This window comes from Sebastes umbrosus, chromosome 15 (assembly GCF_015220745.1).
Source record: "Sebastes umbrosus isolate fSebUmb1 chromosome 15, fSebUmb1.pri, whole genome shotgun sequence".
In the NCBI taxonomy this organism is placed as follows: Eukaryota; Metazoa; Chordata; class Actinopteri; order Perciformes; family Sebastidae; genus Sebastes; species Sebastes umbrosus.
The window spans coordinates 24570478-24591666 of record NC_051283.1 but is presented as its reverse complement, the minus strand read 5'-3'; the positions used below and the strand labels follow the sequence as shown (position 1 = coordinate 24591666).

At 41.3% G+C, this 21189-nt stretch overlaps 2 protein-coding genes across 3 annotated transcripts in view; both read left to right on the top strand.

Annotated features, from left to right (window-relative positions):
- The first annotated feature begins 10292 nt into the window (after window positions 1–10292).
- abrab (actin binding Rho activating protein b) lies at window positions 10293–14472 on the top strand. The gene is made up of 2 exons (XM_037794944.1): window positions 10293–11303; window positions 12450–14472. The coding sequence occupies exons 1-2, from the start codon at window positions 10522–10524 to the stop codon at window positions 12931–12933; spliced, it is 1266 nt and encodes a 421-aa protein (XP_037650872.1). The 5' UTR covers window positions 10293–10521; the 3' UTR covers window positions 12934–14472.
- A 2780-nt stretch (window positions 14473–17252) lies between these two features.
- Window positions 17253–21189, top strand: part of samd12 (sterile alpha motif domain containing 12) — a 125257-nt gene continuing 121320 nt past the window's right edge. Inside the window, exon 1 of one of the 2 annotated variants that reach the window (XM_037794947.1) lies at window positions 17253–17507. In XM_037794947.1, coding sequence (XP_037650875.1) covers window positions 17495–17507 — 13 coding nt within the window. In that variant the 5' untranslated portion in view covers window positions 17253–17494. Of the gene's footprint in view, window positions 17508–17816; window positions 18222–21189 lie in introns of those variants that run through there. The other variant, XM_037794945.1, reaches the window with a different exon arrangement.

Below are 21189 nucleotides of genomic sequence, written 5' to 3'. Positions count from 1 at the left end.
ATCACATAGATAGACGTGCTTTCTTCCGCTCAAACCAGATGTTTCAAACATTAAACTCTGCCGAGGCAGTGGAGCGGCTATTGTCTCGATTGGCGACTCACTTGCTCGCTCGCTAGTGGCAATGACAGATTGCCAACGTGCCAAACGACGCTGTCGGGACCTGTAGCGTCTCCTCATAGTTGACATTCCTGGGCCTAATCAGAGGTTAAACAAATTACTGCAGCCTGCAAAACCGCCGCGTGTCCTTCGGCGCCTGCACTGACCCGACACCCTCACTGGAATGTGTTCTATTGAGAAGTGTGAAGGGAGTCCGCACACGCTGGCAAACACCTATGTGGGTCTTAAGCATTGTCCTTTGTTGGTGTGAGGGACGAGGAGCTCCCGAGAAGCACTTCTAAACTGGGGGAGGTTTTGTCTCCGGTGGACAATCAGGGTGTCAAAGCAAAGTGGCGTTTCACTTGTCATCTCCGCACGTACGCACGCAACCAGCTCCTTCCATCCACAGCCGGGCTGCTCTGCTGAAAGTGGATCCCTTCCTGTTAACTGAGGAAGAGCTGAGGGCCGGCGAGGCGATGGGACTCCCTGAGGGTCTGAGCTGCATGCGGACGGACAGCGTCTGGACGTCAACCAAATCAGATATGACAGAGCACAGTACCTGCAGTATGAACACTCAGGGCCATTGAATCCCCTGAAGAGACCACCTGCTCACATGGAAATGAATAAAAACATGGAGGAGGATACGTAGAGAAAGGAAGTGAAAATAAAAATAGAACATGTCAGAACATATCAGATTTAATCATAAAATGCCTTTAGAACATGCTCTTAATTTCAGTATTATTAATCCACTATACCATTCTTATATTACAACTGAGATTGTTTGACCACCGGATGAAGAGAAAGAGAGTCTAAACGTAAATAAGGCCACAATTCTCAATCCTGTATGGTGCATCTGGAATGCTGTGAATGCTCTATTAACCCTTAATGGAAAATTGTCATGACACCTGATCTGCAGCTTTAATTAAAGCAAAGTACAGTTACAGAAGACTGCTCTAAAAACACGATGCAAATATGCAGTATATTTTCCTTATAAATATTAGTAGAATAGATTGTTTTCCATGGTCATTTGACTAATACAAAGGAAAATGGTTGTTGTTAGTTGTTATGGTGACAACACAGGTCAGTGGGGCCAAAAGTGTGGTCATAGTTCACCGGGAAAATATGTTTATTACATTTTTCTTCAAGCAGTGTAACGCTTACTAAGTTAGCCATCACTAGCCATGCTAATGTGTTGCTAATACTGCATTCAGAGTAACAGTTAATGCACCTTTTTACTCTATTTATTTAACTCGTGTGGACTCTGTAGCCCTATTCGCACGGGACTAGTATTAATTGCACCACAAATTACCTACCATATTTCGCCAAACACAGAGGTCATATGATAATTTTAGTCCCCTGTGAATCGGCATCTCTGTGATTTGGGGTCATTTTTTTTTGTTTTCTCTGCGCCTCTTTTCTGCCTCTTTCTCAGTCGAGAATTATAGACGGTGTATTGGCAATTATTTTGGGTGCAAATTCAGAATTCATATTTTCCTCCAGTAAAGTCTTCAAATGCCAACTGCGTCAAACTTTATTGGAAGTGTGTTTAGCTCGCTGCATACTGCGAGTTGTACAGCATCGTGAGGGAAGAAGAAAGCCCCGTGTTTTGGTTCTCTGTGACCGTGACATCATTCCTCCTGTGTTTAAATTAATTACTTGGGTCTTAAATGTTTTTCATGTTGCGGGGCAAGACAGCAACTAAAGAGCTCATGTGTTTAACCACATGACTGGCACGGACATCGACCGCCGATAAAGCAAACATTTTAAAAAGCTAAACGGGCGCTGGGGAATGAACTCATGAAATCATCACATGCAAGTCCCCCTAAAATCTCATATTGAAGCTGACATCAATGTGTGCAACTCCAAGTCATCTCCATTTTCACTACAGTGGAATCTATAATCCCAAACCTACTGTGTGGTCTCTGCAGAACTGTTAAGGTTTGGCGTTGAGTTATACACTGCGCACTGAGCATTGTGTCAAACTGAGACAATATCCATGTCAAGTTAATGTATTTCAGAGAGTTAAAGTGGCAGTAGGCAGAATATTTTTAGCATCATTGGGCAAAAATTCCATAATAACCTTTCAGCATATTGTAATTGAAGTGTTCTGAGAGAAAACTAGACTTCTGCACCTCCTCATGGCTGTTTTCAGGCTTTAAAAAATCTAGCCCGTGACGGAAGACTTTGGCCAATCACAGGTCATTTCAGAGAGAGAGCATTCCTATTGGCTGTTCATTCAACGGAGACAGCTGTCAATCACTTGCAAACTCCGATCAAACAGTCAAAGTATGCAGCGCTGATTAAATATGAATCAATATCGGCTCTGATTTGTTGTTTTCCTCCGGTCTGTGAAATCTTGCAGATGCCATTAGGAGCACTGGAGGACACCGGAGGCACATTTTTTTTTCACCTGTCTCATGCACTACTGTCACGATATAGCGACCGTTTTATAAAAATATATTTTTTTAATCATATTTGCTCCAATTTTGCCTCCTCCAGCTTTAACTGATCTCTGATTTCTCGAGACTACCAAAGGCCAACTTTTATCCGTCATGGCTTTTACAACAAGAATAGTTGCCATTTGCACATATTATTTATCAAAGTAAGAAATATTCTGTCCGACTGTTGGGAGAAAAAAGACATTTTGGATCGCACAATGCTGGTTTGAGTACAAACTCCTGCGGTTTAGCAAAATAAATAAAAGCAGAATAAGAAAGTAAACGTGAGCTGAGGTGAGGGACTCCCTTATCTCGAAAAACTCCAAAGGAGCTCGATATGATTGATGGTCTGTGGGAGTGAAAACGACACTTGGTGTACAAAGAGGGTGTGAAGCAGAGAAAGGCTGCAGGTCCCGGCAGGAGCCACTCAAACTGATAATAGCATGAAGGCTTCTTAGTTGGATGAAAAGAGCTTCAAAGGATCTCTCTCTTTCGGATGTTAGTAAAGGCCAAATCAGAGAGACTTTAAATCATGTTAAGACGTCCTGGGAAGTTGAAGCTATAGATTGCGTGTTTGTGTAATTCATAAAACGTTATTTTCTATTCATGTGACATGTTGGAAAAATTCACACAAAAAAAACCCCATGGGAAACCAGTATGGATGTCAGAATGTATGATAAGTTGGATAAAGAAACGGTGGAAGAATGAAAGCGCCGATCCTATTTTGGGGGCTTTTTGATTTCAGAGCTCAGTGTTGGTAACGTTATAAAAGTTGATGTAACGAGTGAGAAGTGTGTGGCCAATTATTGCTCCAGAGGCTGCTGCGGTCAGAAGTAATGAAGTGTGATAGCTGACTGACGCGGTGCGAAGCCAAGAGCAACATGTTTTTATAAGATCTCTGGTAACAAGACCATGTCTCAAAGCAAATAGGCCAGATGTTTTACTAACACATTCAATATCTCTCTGATGCAGAGGGTGCAGCATGCAAATCAACAAGCTTTGAAAAGCTGTCCTAAATTTTCAAATTAAAAAATCTCAATATCTTTCTTGTTTGCATGCACACCTCAAATACAGAATAGTCTTGTAATTCCCAAAGGAAGCATGTTTATATCCGTATTCATTTGATCACACTAGAGGCCTTTACAGAAGACACATTTCATTTCAGAAAAGAAAAACTGACTCAAATATTACCAATTCAAACTAAAATTGCCTATTTGGAAGCTACATATGTGACATTCTAGCCACGTTAGCAGCTAAAAAGCTTATTTGTAGCATGACTGCTAGCGAGCTACTTTACTAATATTTTGTGTTACATGACCAATAGGCCGAATCTGGGACTTTTCCATCGCCAGCACATTACATGCAAAATATTCATGAAAAGTATCTGTGTAATACATTATATTATCAAGGAACGTGTCCTGCACTTTGTCCTCTAATTGCAATTTGAAGATACACCATTCAATTTATTTTTATATAGCGTCAAGTCATAACAGGAGTTATCTCAAGACGCTTTTCATATATAGAGCAGGTCTAATCCGTACTCTATATCTATTTATATCATGTAAAACATTGATAGAAAACTACCAAGAACAGTGAAAAAATAAGATTTTAGCCAGTCCCCACTTTCTAACTCCACACTTCACCATGAAATATAATGATTAGAATCCTCCAGAATATTCTTTTTTTTTTTTTGTGTATTGTTGTGTGACACTATATTTCCAATTTAGACATAAAATACATTTTATCATTAGAAATTCATAGTCTAATATGTTAGATAAGGCAGGGTTGGTGATCAGGGTCTGGGTCTCACTCACATGATTCAGCTATTAGTGCGTTTTACAACTTTAAAAACTGAATTTTTTAGATAAAGGCTATTAGAGTGTTCGTACTGGGGAGTTGATTCACCTAAAAAAAATGATCCGCTGAGACGTCTCTTTCCCAATGTAAGTCTATGGGGAAAAGTATTTTTGGCCTCAATGTATCACGTGACTGACACGGAAGTTGCAGTACCGCAGTTTGGCCACTTCGAAAGTCCAGATCGTCGACCGGCGCACTTCCTGGGGGCTTGAGGTAGACAGGTAGACCGTCCAATCATTACATTCGGGATTAATTCAATTCCATTTCTTTTTTTTGTCAGAGCATTTGATTTATTGATTGTTGTAGGGATGTAATGAGAATTTCAACAAATATAACAAAAAATGCTTCTAAAATCTTTACCAACCCTACCTTTAAAAGACACAGTTTAGTAGCGTCCCGAGGTTTTCACTGTCCTGTCACCCTAACTAACACATCATCCCCCCCTCTCATAATGTGAGATATTCCACAAGTCACATGATCAACAGGAAGTAGAATCAGTCTCCTGAAGGCCATCATGGGAAGATCAAAAGTAAGTTCTCTCACTCTGTTTTCTGTATTTTTGATCATAGTATGACTGAGAATGTCAAATATATTGGTAAAGGTCAGATTCTGGTAAACCACTTAGAGGTGCTGAGTGTTCTCATGCTATTAGCATTGATGTCATGTGGCTACATTTACTTTATTTGATAATTCTGTGCTGAACTCAGTCCAGTTAGTCCTCATATGAACTATATTTCATTTAGAAACCTTGTAAAAGAGATTTACCATTACACATTTTGAGTGTTATTATTAGAAACAGTGCTGAAAAAAAAGAAAAAGAATTAAGTTTAATTTTGGCATGAATTCATTAAACAACTTACCTCATTGAATATCTCCAATGAAGTGGCAAATATACACAGCTGGCTACACAGAGCTGCTCTTAATGCTGTTTAAAGCCAGTTATCTGTGACACAGAAAAACATCTCTAACATGAAACAGCGCCGTTTAAAGCCTCTATACAACTGTAAACACTTGCCACTCCAAAGAGCTCCTGTTTTATCTTTTATCATACTCCTCTTCCTCCTCTGCTTCCATCCTCTTCATCATGTAAAACATTGTCATGAAAGCTGTCACATAAATCCAAAGCAGGGACCTTTACTTCTCCCTCAGATGACTCTAATGACTCGGTCTGGCTCCAGCGGTGCTCTCCGTCATCCTGTCGAGGTCCTCTGCAGGAGACGAGGATTCCTCTCTCAGCGTCCTGGCCGGCCCTCGCCGACCCCTGCGTTGAGCTCGCTTTAATTCACTGTCTTTCCCTTCTTTATTTATCAGGGCCAAGCGGCACAGCCAAATAATAACACTCAGCCCCTTCGGAAGGAAGTATTAGTGGATTACATAGTGGTTTACTCTTCCTGGGCCAGGAGATTTGTGCGGCTGGCTTCTTTTTTTGTTGAGGTCAGCATTTGAGGAAAGGCGAGAACCCTAGTTGGATCAGAACTGTACTTTTAGTGTAGTTATTTCAGATGATTTGTCAAGAGCCATATGTTTGACTGCTACAGATGTTTTTGTTGATTCGCCCGGATATGAAGAGACATTAAATCCATCAAACTCTGCAGACGAGAAGTGAAAAACATCCTCCGAATCCTGGTTTACAGCTGTTTCATTTACTCCTTTTTACAAATAAACTAAGCTACTGCTGCGACAGAGAGATGATAGTTATGAATATCTCTTACGCGCCGGGATGTTGATCTGATCATTGCAACAACAGGATTCCAATTATGTGCAATAAGATCACCCCAAGCATAACACAAATCAGAGGTCAGAGGAACAGCTTGAGAGAGCCTCACAGATGCATTCCTGTACAATTAATGCGCAATAATAAGGACTGCCAAATAAAACAAGCTCAGAACAAGTAGTGGAAGGTAAACAAAGCAGCAGCAGCAGTGCAGATGTTGATAAGCACCACAGGTGCATTCGGTCCAGATTTGGACATCGTCTTCCTTCAGTGGGGCCGACCACCCGGTTTCTATTTGGCCCAAATCACCACAGTAGCCTTTAAAGGTTCAATGAATGGTATTCAGAGCTTTAATATAGCAGCAAACAACTATTTTCTTTGTAAAGATATAGAGTAGTAATGTCTACCTGAGCAGAGAATGAAGTCACTCTCCTTCTGTGTGTGCTGTAATCCAAGCTTCTCTCTTTGTTTACGTGGCCGCGCTCTACACGGCTCTCATACGGAGGTTACAGCTGATAACGTCGTCACAACCCATGGTGCCACGGAAGCGTAACACCCACCCACCGGTTCCCACCCAGGTAAGCACTGTTGCCGTTGTTTGCACTGTTCGTGTTGTTAGCACAGTTAGCTGAAGCTAATTTTCATAGTGGCCAAACAGTGGAATTACAACTTCCGTGTCCGTCAAGTGATGCCATTGGGCTCAAAAAGACATTTCCCCATAGACTTAAATTAGGAAAGAGACGTCTGTAAATCAGCAGAATTTTTTTTTAGTTTAATCAACTCACCAGTACGAACACTTGAATAGCCCTTATTTAAATTGTTAGGTTCTAAAAGTTGTAAAATGCACTAATAACCGAATCCAGAGTTATTTATCAGATAATCCTTCCCTATTTTTCACTCTACAAAATCCAATTTTAAAAACAGGCAAATAAATCAAACAGGTAGATAGTGGGATAAAATTACTTTCTTTCATATAATAAAGTAATGTGACAAAATGTGGTATACAGTGCACACATCATTGTGCTCTAATTCAATCTACAGTAGGACTGGTTGCTGGTTCACTAGTAGAAAAGTGTACATGTTTGTGCATGGGGCTAGATAGTGAGATTGTGGAGTGTTACAGTGCTTCAACAGTGAAACCATAGCAACCTCTACTGGTGGACCGCCACCCTCACATTCACCCTACATGTTTAAAACCACTCTAAAGTTAAACCTGACCTTTTCTTTCAAACTGTACATCCATTTAATAAGGTAAATGACTGAAAGACAAAAATCAAGTCCTGTTATTCTCACTTCCTGATTAACATAAAGCTCTTTAGCTGTGACATTACTGTGTGGTAGGAAGGACATTTGCCACAGTCTAAAGAAGAGATGGTACAGATTATGTTACCGACACTGCCATCAAACATTCTCCAGATCCCTGCAGATCTGCTGTCACATAAAAATACAAGCAGCCTTAGAGGTGATATCCAGCTTTGCTAAAGCTCCAGGTGGTGCTCCACAAAAGAAACAGGGTTTGAGGGCTGTCTTGGATGTGACAGATGTGACTGTGTGTCCTTAATGTGACTTGTGGCCATTATTATTATACAATCCAAAACTCTAACGTAGGAGGTATTAAAAATAAAACACCAACATGTTAGCAGGAGTGTTTTATCTACTGTATACATGGTTTTTATTGTAACTAAAAATAACAAAAGGAAGCTGATGGGATTTAGTGACGTCTGTACATGTAGCAGTTGTAGCTGTATATGTATATATCTACTATATACCACTGGTTCCCAACCTTTTTCATTAAGGGGACCCTCTTTCTATCATTAAGTAAACTGACTACCCCTGACTAAGTGGCATATTTTATGGATTTTTCATATTATATTTGATGCATAACAATAACAGTACATAACAACTGATAAACTGTACAATTAACCCAGATAGTGAACGCAATAACTGCAGGAAGTTTGTGTAAAACGAGCGATTTGGATGAATTTTGAGACGATTATTTCCTGAGTTTTGCATCAGAGATGTTTTTTCTGTTATTCTTTAGGAACTTTTCATACAATTCTCTGTATTGTATTTTTTTTTTTTTGTAACAATCACTCATATAATTTTTTTTTACAAATTCAGTGGGGTTTTTTTTTACACTTAGCCAATTTTCTATTAGCTCTTTGGTTGTTTTAATTGCATACTTTTCTAATGCAGAACAAGACTGTTTAGTGGAGAGGGAAGGCTCTGAGAATATAACTATAACGTGTTCAGGTCTTCACCGTGCCCTCATCCTGTGAGATTTATTTTACATTTATATCTTAAATAATAAAAAATAACAATTTAGTTTAGTTTTCTTGACAGAAATTAATGAAATGCTGAGATAAAAGCCAATTGTATATACTTATTAAAAGTTGTCTTACAGCCGTTAAAATCAAGAAGGCCTTGTGACCCCCTACGAAGCTTTGGCGACCCCTAGTGGGGGTCGGGACGCCCAAGTTCGGAACCAGTGCTATATACACTATTACTAAATAGTTTGATTCCACTAAAAGACACAAGACCACATCAGTTGCAAAAAGTCATTCCATCCATGTATTATCTTCTCACCCTGAACCTGCAGCCGCAGTGAGCCTGTTTGTCCTTGTGGAGGAGCACTAACCCTCCTCTCAAACTCTATATATCATCACGCTGACTTGGTTTGGAGAGACGTCTTGTGCTGATACCAGATGAGTCACTTCCACTCTCCGTGACAGACTGCCAACAGCTGCAACTTCACGACTCTCTGCCAAGTTCTATTTATAAACCAGCCTCCTCTGCAAACACATAAAAACTACATCATGTATGAACATAAAACACAGCTCTTAAAACGGCACTAAACGCCCCCTGTCAAGGCCCAGTTTAGCAAAGCATGAAGCCTTGATGTTGATGTTGCTAATATCAGGATGCATGCTGTTCTGTGCTCTCTTAAGTGAGTGGGTGATATCAGTGCCAGCTGCATTGCAAGATTAAACCCTTTCATGCGTAAGCAGGAGATCCTCGTCTCCTCCAGGTATCACATTATCTCCTGGTCAGAGGCTCCTTGTTTCTTTTCTCACCTCAGATTAAGTGTCTCCTGGTATCTGTGATACTGTGTTTAAGTCTCGGCTGCGTCTGATAGATCTGATAGTGTCCATAAACTCTTAAATAGCTCCAACAGTGTTCTTTTTCTCTCATTTAAGTGTAAATTGTGAAATTATTTTTGTATTTAAAGGGGAACACCACCTACATTAAGGATTCCAGTATGTTATTTCTATTGCATAGGAAAGTTTAATGTATATTTGTGAACATGAGCTACTCTCTCTCAAAGCCAGAAACCAGAGAAGGAAGTCTCAAACTTCATAGGGTATAAAGTCTGACGATGCTCCATAGACAATGAATGCGAGGCTGATTTTTGACTTTTTTTTATACCCAATTGAGCGTAATATCGTCCATTTCGTTGTCTATGGAGCAGGTCCAGACTTTATACTTTATGACACCACAAATGTGAGTTTTAGCACTTTAGTTTTTGGTTTTGGGAGAGAATTGTTCATGTTCACTAATATTTTTTGGACTGTCTTAGACCATAGGAATAACATGTATGAATTTTGAAAAGGGGCGTATTTCCCCTTTAAAGCCTCTGGAAAAGATTTGTAGCTAAGATTTTAAAGCTACTATATCTGACTGGTGCTCCAGATGTCAAAGAAATAATACCCGGGATTGTCTTACTTTGTTGTTGCCCCTTGGTAAAAGTTGTGGGCAAATGGTCATCATTTCATTTACTACCTCCCTTCACTCTTTACTGTCATTACTGTCTAACCTGACAACAGGAAGGAGCAGTGGTGGAATGTAACTTCAAGTTCATATACTACATTAATACTTACTGTACTGGTGTATTTTACTGCTTTTGAGTTCAACTTATCGTTTGTAAGAGGAAGTTTGTGTTATTTCTTTTTTCAAGAGTTACATAGTCTCACTTTAAGTAAAGGGTCTGAATACCATTGCTTGAAGATATTTTAGTATCTGGTGGAGCTAAATTTAATAAGGTATTCTGTGACATATCAAGTGACACCTCTTTGCTGGTCTTTGTATCTGTGCCCTTGCTAAGCACCCCGTTGGCTACTGCCTTATTTACCTCCAGTTACGAGCTCCGCAATCTGTGCTGAAACATGAGTCAGTTGGGGTGACCGGTGTCAGGGAAAGACGATCAGGACGCCGGATGATTCGAATACTTTCCACCGTCATGTTAGGGGTTCTGCTCTCCCCACTTTAGAGCTGCAGCTGCGAGCGTGAGGGTGGGAAGCAGAGTTACGGAAAACAAAGATTGGAGCAGAGAGGAGATGGATATGTTCAGGCTAATCTGACAGCTGTTGAGGACGATCACTTAGCGGGATTAAATTGACACATTAATAATTCGTAATTATGTCTGACAAGCAGACAAGCCAAAGGAAACCGTCCACCAACAAGAACATCAAGAAGCTGCGCACTATTAGCTTGGTGTGCAGCCTGACGGGCAGCTGGCAGCAGTGGGTGACGGAGAACGAGAGTAAGCAGGCCAGCGAGCCCAGCGGCTGGGCTCCAGCTTCTCTGGGAGAACCAACGAAGGAACCCAGAAAGACATGGGTCCCGAAGACGAAGCCTCCTCCCGCTCAGATCCAGCCAACGGAAGCTTCTCAAAATCATGTAGTCAGTTCTGGAGAGGCTCCAAAGACTCCTCACAAGGAGGCCAAAGATGCACCCGAGACTGAGGAGGTCAAGACCTCAGCTGAGCCATCGTCTCGTATCAAGGTGAAGCAAGTGGTGAAGACGGTGACGAGCGGGGTTCAGGAGAAAAGCGCCGGCGTCGGGCTCCTGGCCGAGAAGATCAAGAAGGAGTCTCTGCCGTCAGAAGAGGAGATCGACAGGCGTCTGAAGAAGAAAAGCTCGCCCACACTCCGCAGAAAGTGCTCCAACATGGTGTCGTCTCTGACCAAAAGCTGGAAGCAGGAGGAGAAGGAGCAGAAGCATGGAAAAGAGGGAAGAGGATCAGGGGAAGGACGCACCTGTGGTGGCGATGAGGACGACAGAGGACATCTTGAGGCAGAGAGACTGGACATAGGTGATGCGCCAACAAACAGGACAAGCTTTTTGACAGAAGCAGAGCAAAACGACTCTGAAGGAGACTCTGAGTCAGCACTGAGGATTAAAAGACCTCCAGTCCCAACGTGAGTATGATCTGTATGCTTCATTTGGTTTTTCCAGTAAAGAGAGGAAGTTGTTTTAAAATGCTGAAAAACAAGGTACAATATTGAGACTGGATTCTTAAAGGTCAGATGAAACTGTATATTTACTTCCTTGATGTGATCTTTCCTTAAAATAAACGATATTGAGAAGAGACATTTGACAGACAACAATAAATCTTAAGTATAAACCAATGATAGTTTTGGAGAGAAAGGCAACTTGATAACTCGACAGAATGGGCTCCATGAGGTCACAGATTTAGATGGGAAGTCTTCCAGAAAGTAGCAGTTTCCACAAAGATCAAGTTCCTATTCCATGACAACTTACAAAAACACAGTCAAATAAAGAATGCAAAGGTTATCTAACAGTATTATGGTTTCAAACCGCAGCATATTTAGAGAGGCATGAACTCATGAGAGAACAGGGAGGTTTCCCTCTTGGGAAAGTGAACACTACTTTTGTGATTTGTGCAGTTTTAGGAACAAAGGCAACTTCTCATGTTGGTCTCCTCACAAACTTTCAATTATTCTGATTTGTTTTCTACCCCACAAGCATCTCATAATCACAGCATTGACCCTTAAATGTGCAATGTGTAAGATGTACTGTAGATAGATTTGACAGCTTTGTTGAATACTCGATTCTGATTGGTCCAACACGGCGTTCTACAGTCTGTTATTTCTTTATAACAGACCGTTGCTATGTATTGTATAACAGACCGTTGCTATGGGCGCAGTTCTGATGAGGACCATTTTTGTGTCAAATTATTGATTTCTAGACTAAACGCTACAGGGACTCACTATTGCCTCTCAAGGTACAAAGTGGTATTACAAGACCGGATTGGCCGGGACTAGCTGGTTAGCATGCTCATTTCAGTAGATATGTCTGCACCTCAATACATAGACGTCAACACTGTAACCACTTCACATTCTGTTGATAATGTTGTTTTTGAGTGTTTTAAACTAGAATTCTGGCCATGTCTTAAACATTGCACCTTTGAGACCAAATGAAAAAGCAACAGCTTCTTACTGTTGAGTATTTGCAACTCCCGTTGCCTCTTGCAGGTTCAAACAGATACTGAGTGTGTTGTATATTCTATATTTATTTGTAACATAATCTGACTTCCCTCCCAGGTACAGCAAAGAAGCTGAGGACGTCAAAAAGATCAACACCCTCTCCAAGAAATACAGCGCTGTGGGAAACCTGAAGAGCCGCTGGCAGGGCTGGGCCGCGGAGCACACCGTTACCCAGAAACTGAACCCCTTCAGTGAATATTTCGACCACGATTACTCCATGTCCCTCCGCCTCCAGAAGGGCGAAGAGGGTTACGGACGCCCCAAGGAAGGCACCAAGACCGCAGAGAGAGCCAAACGCGCCGAGCAACACATCCACCGCGAGATAGCCGACATGTGTTTCGTGATCAGGACTATGGCCGACCCGGAGCTGGACGGAAAGACCCGCGTCACGTTCGGACAGCTGTTTGACAGATACGTTCGGATCTCCGACAAGGTGGTGGGGATTCTGATGAGAGCCAGGAAACATGGGAAGGTGGCGTTCGAAGGGGAGATGCTGTGGCAAGGCCAGGATGACGGAGTGATCATTACTCTGCTGGTGTGATGTTAACACCCGGGTCAAAGTTGTACTGGAAATCCTCTTACAGCTACTCAGTGATTATCAAGCAGGCCTAAGAGGGGGATTTAAAACACAATTTGACCTGGGTCTACTCAGTGGACACTTGCAGTACAATATCAAAGGAATACAGAGACTGCAAAGCTTGGCGGATGAGTCGGATTATCCAAAGAATATTTTGTATTTTGTAGATACTTGAAGACTCTTTTTTTCTGTGTTGTGGATATTTGAGTCGTAGCTGTCCTGGACATGTTTTGAGAAATCAGCAATCTCTGAAGTTCTAGCTTCTGGCTCCTTTCAAAGTTGATTCTCATACTTGTCTCTTTTGCACTTTCTTTATGGCTTATGTTAATGAGCTACTCATAGCCGACGTGTTAATGTACCAAATAACCAGCAGCTTTGCAGTATAGCGCAGCACAGTAATTCAAGCACGGATTGGGTTTCATTGCCTGAATACCTGCAGCTCAGCAGTCATTATACTGCTGCCGGGCACAATGCAGAGGAACAGAGCAGAGCACAGCACTTTTACATCTCGTGGACTGTAATGATTAATGTAAAGGGTGACTATGACTGTCTGGGGAGAAAAAGAAAAACTTTCCTTTTCACATGCAGTTATTGAGTGTTCGTAGAATCTATCAGGGGTTTGTTGAGTCATACAGAAACAATAGTAGCAGATATTTTTAGTGTTTGACAAATAAGGCAATATTTGTTTTCTTTTTTGAAACCATTTCAGCAGAGAGCATGTCATATTGAGCCACTCTCATTAAAGTGCAGTAAAGCTCACATACTGTATATAATAGTATAAATCTATTATCAACACCAAAGTTAGTAACCTGCAATAACAGATTTTGTTGCCACTTGGGGGCAGCTAAAACAAGTTGTGAGCACAACATTGACATATCATCAACCTTTGAAATTGATATGGTGAACTTGTTTGAAAACATTTTACACATTTGGCAGATAACAGCAACGTTAATATTCATTTGGAGTCCAGTTTGTGGCCATCTGTTTAATGTAAGTCCAATATTTACTCTCTTTTAGCTCCATTTTTGGTCTCCACCAAATCCTGAACAAAATATTTTGCTCTTTAGCTGCTAAATGCTCCGCTATGTTTACCAGCTAGTCTCTAAAGCTGGGTTTACACCAAAAGTTCCTGGGACTTTTAGTCAGTAGAACTACTTTTCAAGGAACTACAAGGTTCTTTCAGCCCACTGTTGTCTGCGTTTCCACCGCGGTCTAAAGACTTGCGTAGATCGGTGAAATTAGTGTGCTGACGTACATGAAAAAGCAACATGACATGGGACGAGGGCTGCTGGTGGTCATAGCGGTCAACACACTCTGCAGCCTGCAGTTTAGTGTGCCCGTCTGTTTCATCTAAAAAAAAAACACGTTGGAAAAAAACAAAAAAAGGTTTTGTCTCACTGTGACGATTTTTACTGCTGCATTTATTTACTGATGCACGTTGGATGTAACGAATGAAATGCAGAGGAGGAAAATTAAACTTAGAGCGACTGTCTCCACAGTAAATCATATGTAGAGTGTTTATTTATTTGTGTTTTAGAGAGTAACCGCCAGGAAACAATCAGAAAATAACTTTTATTTCTCTCATTCACAGAACTACAGCGCTGTCGCCCTTTTAACGTTACCGCTTGCGATCTCTCTCTCTCTTTCTCTTTTTCCTTGGGGTGGTGCATCGCTTGAAATTGCTACCCAGCGCTGCGCTCAAAGTTCAAACTATCCCAACTTTGACCTTGGTTGCCGCTGGCCTTTCAAAGCGCAACCACTGAGATAACAGCTGTAACTGTCATTGTTGCCTAGAAACAGTGAATGGCGTTCCTTGAACACTTTTTGGTGGCATATTATACCTGCACTGGACTTTGCCCCTGCAAGGCTCTGCGCCCTACCTCACGTTGAGTGAAGAGCAAATTTCTTATCATGTGAAGGCAGTGTTATTGTGTTTTTGCCATGACGACTGCCAACACAATCATCAATCATTCCAAAAATAGAAAGATTTTATCCTAATAATTACTCTGATCAACATGTCAAGGTGGCAGTGTGACAGCCCAGTGGTTTGATATTAGTTTAGGGATTTGCCACTGGGATGACCTGATTCTGGGTTTTTTTTGAGCTCATTGTCTGCGGAAAGAAAATTCAGAAATCAGAAATTGATCCTCAACTTTAACCCAAATTGCGCGATATAATTATACTTCTTTTACAATTGCCTTTTATTTACAAAAATATCTTTCTTTTCATTTCTACCCTTTGTTTTGTTGACTTTTTGTCTCTGAAGTATGCTTGAACTTATGACTCATGACATTTCTCCCTTCAAAAACTCATTATGACACGAAGGAAGATGACGCACAACCACACACAAACACAAGCACACATGCACACATAGTAACAGTACGTGATGTTTATCCATCAAAGTCAGACAAACTCCTCAGACAGGCTGAGCAGACCTTAAGACAAAAGAACAAAGCCGGAAGAACAGACTGTAGGCGTGCATACCGACAGACACACCTGTTACACACCACTCAGACGAAATCTGCTGAAAACAACAGATACACTTCCTCATACTGTCACGTACAATTATCTGTTTATCATTCCGGGATATCAGTCATGAAAATGTCACAATCAAACGTGCTGCATGTCACCTGCCTTGGAGATATTTTATCCTTGACTAACTTGCAGATGCCACACATGCTTCCTCCTTGTGCTCACTTGTCAGTGTCAGCAACATCACACAGACAGATAACAATAATATCACACAGTTAACAATGTTAACAGACAGGAAGAAAAGTTGCATGTTTAATGGACACATACAGGAGGTGTGTCATGTTGGAAGTGCTCAGATCAATTAGCACACCAAAGAGGATTTACAGTCATTACTGTAGCTGTCAATTTGAAGACCTAATAATTGTGGTATGCACATTTAGACAGACATCGTAAAAATCATCTGTTGTATTGCTAACATCCACAAACCTGAATCTATGGATGTGGGGAACCTCCAGTTGATGGTAGACATGTTTTACATTCTGCCCTATGGACACAAATGGAGCAGCAGCCAACGTGGTCTTCTCTTTGATTTCAACCTTAAAGGGTAACTTTTATTTTTCAACTCCTATTTACCATGTTTTTGTGTCTAACTGACTAATAGGGACAACAATTTCTGAAATTGGTCCAGTATTGAGGGAGAACGCTGTAGACAGGCTGTAATATGGTGCTATTGGGGCAAGCTGGCACCGTCATTAACATCCACTGAAAGTGCTTCTTTTTTTTTTTTCATTTCTGAAATTCAGATTTCACAACCAGACTTCTCCTTGAGCGGGACTTGGACACTATAACAAACAGACCGGATCAAGCAAAAGGTAAGAAAAACAATTTTTATTTCTCTGAAGGGTCCTTTCCATAATGTTGTCAGACACTTATAATAACAATCTGAGCCTGTCAGTGGCAAAAACAAGCACTTTTAGTGGATTTCACGTTACATTGAGGTTGCTCATTTTCCCTCGCAGCTCGTTTCGCGGCTGCCAGTGACAGCATTCCCCCTTAATATTGGACCAATTACAAAAAGTGTTGTTCCCATTAGCAAACGGTCAAACTGGGCAGCGCTGATCAAATATGAATCAATATTATGTTACGTTAAATGCCTATTTCTCAGCTCAAACGTTTTCAGAATCACCTTGTTGTACACGATTTAGATGTAAAATGAGAGAGTTTGTGACCTGGCAGCCATTGTTGAGATCTCTTGAAAGAATACCAAGCACCGCTCACATGACCGGAGCACAGCCAATAGGAACACGCTCTCAATGAAATTAATTTTTTAAATCCTGAAAACAGAGCCATGAGGAGCTGCAGAAGTCTAGTTTTCTCTCAGAACACTTGAATTACAAAATGCTGAAAGGTTATTATGGAGTTTTTGCCAAATGATGCCAAAGAATTGTTGCCAACTGAAGCTTTAATGCACTGTATTTTGTAGTCTAAAAGTCTTCTTTAAAAATGTAACGCAGTGACGTTTAGAGTACGCTACATTTTAACCGACCAGTTCACTTTTACACAAGTAATTTTACCTTTACTTGAGTAAAATGTCTGTTATTCTGGTACTCCTTCCATCCTTACTTGGAATGAACTAGGAATATTTGTGTGCTTTATTATGGTGATTTTTTTTCCCATTAGCCTAGGGCACACACACACACACACACACACACACACACACACACACAAAGAGAGGGCGTGTGTGTGGGACAGATAGAGAGGGAGAGAGAGAGAGGTGCTTTTCTCTGCAAAACTGATTTTTACTCTTCTTTCCACTCACATCCTCAGAAAAGCGCTGAGCCTACACTTCCCAGCATCCTTTGAGGCTCGGCAGCAGCAGCAGCAGCAGCAGCTGCGCGCTCTAGCTCCGGCTCGCCCGCAGCAAAGTGATAACACGCCGCGAACAAGCTACAATGAGAGAGAGCTGACTTCTTCTTTTTCTTTTTTTTTTTGACATTTCGTAGCTGCTCCCTCCAGAGTGATGCCCTGAAATCTGTGGAGTAACAACACCAGTATGGCTGTCGAAGGTAAGCTCTCTTCACCTTCTCCTGCTGCCTGCTGTGGCACTAACACACTATTAGTTGTAGTTATACCGAGATGATGAGAGCAGCTGTGTGTATCTCTGTGTGTGTGTGTGTGTGTGGTGGGTCACCTGTGACAGACCTGTGATTGGGTGATGTTGCAGCCTCTTGCTTCTCTCTCTGCATTACTGTCATGCTCATCTTCTGCTGTTATTATTATTATTACAATGTGCAATGTGTCAAAATGTATCAAAATGTATCAAAATGTTTCAAAATGTATCAAAATGTGTGTGATGGTTGCACACCATAAAGACTGGTGTTCACGCGCAGCCTCTTTCTGTGCACTGGTCGTCAGCTCTGGTTAACAGGTCTGCGACCGAGCAGAGGAGCAGAGGAGCCGCTTCTTTTGCATAATCATCCGTCGTGCACTCCGTGTTCTCTGCATGGAGGAAAAGATAGACTGGATAGATATACATATTTTGGTGGCGCAACAGAGCGCACAGCTTGTTCCACTAAGACCAGACCAGTCCAGGCTGAGGCTGCTTGCTGCTCATCTGGCAGCAGGTTGATTGTAGGTAAACAGTTAGTGGTGTGTATATATATATATATATAGGCTCTACAAGGTGCTGAGAGGTGAGGAAAAGTGACTGTGACTCGGGATGCTCGGCCAATCTCCTCACCTTATCGGAGGCATCTTGTGGATCCAGAATCCAATGAGAGGTATGTTGGATGTTGGAGAGGGAGAGGGAGGTATGGGGGGTTAGACATCACATGCATGTTGTGGGACTAGATGTCTGCCTTCAAAGGCTTTTCCAGTCCAGTCCAGTCCAGTGCGCGTTTATCCATGCAGGTATGATTGGTATGAGGCTGCTGACTGTGGCACTCCTGCATACCTGAACCTAGATCAGGTTAGTCATCTCTCTGACAGCCATTACAGGACAATGTATACACGTTGTTGCTGTTTGACCTGAACCTGTCTGTGTCAGTGTTGTTGTTGTTGTTGTTATGCTGCTTGACTTGTTTTCCCATGTCAAGAACCCAAAAATAGACTGCTAAATTCCTGTTTTGCAATTATGTTTTATTCCATGATCTCCCTCTCCTGACATGTATCACATTTTAATTAGAGGAAGACGTCGATTAATCGGTTTGGCTGATAGGATGTTTTGCGGCCAGTCATGTGAGGACGTACTGTACATCACAGTTTTGTATTAAGGCTCCATAAAGTCAAGGTATTGGGGGAGAAATAACTCTTTATCTCTCGAATAAATAACACACTGTCGTCTCTTTATCCACGACACAAGATGGGCAGACAGGGGAGGAAAAGAAATGATTCAACTGTTATTTTCACTTTTTTTTTTTATCAATTTGGCGTTCTCTTTTCCAAATAATCCAGCCATGAAACCATAGGCACAGTTTGAACTTTAAGGTTCAGAGTTCACAAAAAAAATCTAGAAGGAATGTTATGTGTAGTCTACAACAGAGGCTTCAGCACCAGCAGGTGCATTTTTGTACCCCAATTAATATGTCCAATGAGTGATGGAATATTGCAAGAATTACCATAGAAGGCTGGTTGATAGACCTACAGTAGGCTACCCGGTTAGACACAGAGAGCTCTAGTGTATTGGGATGCTGTGTAATACATATTACTCCTAACTGATTGAGAGGCAAGTGAGCGTAAGAGACAAAATTAGTTTCATTGCATTGTTTTCTATCGCAATGTCCTAATGTTTTGAGCTGAACTTTGGTTGGACGCCCTGTTTCTATTTATTCCTGTCACTTGCTTTGAAAGCGCCGCAATGGATGAGGAACGGCTGTTTCCATACCTCCTCATTTCACTGCAAAAACCTAAATAAGGTGACTGCTGGCTGGAGGGAGATCACCAGGAGATCGACTTAAAGTTTCCTCCTGCTGTTGACTTTATTGTACGTCATTTCCAGTAAATCTCACAATATAAGACATGTTTTCTGTTTAAAAAGTAGGCTACAAATGTAGAAAGACAGCAAGTATCACCCATCTTTTAAGTGGTTAAGTCTCCAGTCTGATCTCGAGGGCACAGCTGATGGGAACATAGTTTGGTACATGACGAAACAGAAGTTCATATTTAACAGGTTTAGTGTGGACAGAGTGTGGACAAAAGTTAACTTATTGGTTTCTTATTCTGTCAATAAGAAGACACAACAAAGTTGATGTTATTCATCATTTTAAATGTATTTGTTCTGTCTTATTATAGAAAATAGAGGTAATATTTAAATCCCTACATGCATTTTTGGCTACGGCCACTAGGTTCAGTGAGCCCCCTGAACTTTAGGATCCTCCTTACCCCGGGAATATGCACGAACAGTAATGGTTAGTAAGTAGTGGCATTGAACAATGTAAAGGGACGTGCAACAGAAGAAATCCTGGCCAATCATGGGTCATCGCTTATTGTAAATAAATAGAACATATTCCAATGATGTAAGCCACCAAATCACACTTCAGGATATTCTCTTATGAATGACTAAATTCAAAGATTCGACTAAAAGTAGCCGACAAGGCTGCTGTAAAAGTAAAGAAGATATCAGCTTTTTCTTGCCTCAAACTATCGTTATTATATCGCCCTTTTAAAGATCCACTATCGGTCAACCTCTAATTTGAATACAACATCAGCTGAGGTGTGAAACCTGTTGATTAATATTGAACTTGAGGACCACCTTGAGGTCTCCATCCCCCCCCACTTTAACAACAACATCTCTATTTGTGCCTTTTTTTAAGATCAGGAAATGTCTCGTACAAGTCGTGCTCTCCTTGCTCTGATGTTGTAGCTTCTGACAGCTGACCCACAGGTGTGAACGATGATGCCACCTGCATGTTTCCAAGCTTGAAATACGTCTCTAACGATATACAGTGAGCACAACAGCAGCAGATGCAGCTATAACACTGCCATCCTTCCAGCAGCAGCAGCGTATCCCTCTGTCTAGTTTTTCTCTTGAGATTCATCTTTCAAAGCAGAAAATAGGAGGGCGGGTGCTGCAGATGCACACTTTGTTCCAGAGCTGAATGGTTTATCCGTTATCCACTTTTATCCTTATCTTCATCCCTGTCTCGTCTTTTTTTTATCCAGGCTAACGCAGATGAATAAAAACGGTGGGTAAATGTTATGACGGTATGTCTTTGTTGGATATAATAGCTATGGAGGAACGCACTTCCTCTCCACAACCGTGAAACTCCAAAATGATGATGCCACTTTATCATTTTCATCTAACTATTTCACACCTGGAATAATCTCACAACTATTACTGAGATAGCAGTAGAATACAATTATCGAAAGCGTTTGTTTCTTTTGTTATTGCTGCGGAAATGCAAACCCCAAAGCGTGAAATGCAGCATCAATACAATTTGCGACTCGAGCAGCTCAAGGAGCTGTAGGAAAACTCGGTGCATCCAATCCTGATTCACTGACTTGTGTCATTGAGAGAGATGAGTTACGAGAGTCACGTCCCTATCCCCTGAAGCTGCTATATTACTAATATATCTGCCAGAATTGAGGAGAAAAACTGCACTTCTAAACACACAAGGTCAGATCAGATTCTGCCAGAGCAGCCAAAACATCCTATACAGCCCTGTACTGTGACTGGAATACAATGAGATACTTTCTCAGTGATGACAGCACTCTGCCTCAGACAGAAAAGTAGAATTCAGTTAGATAGGA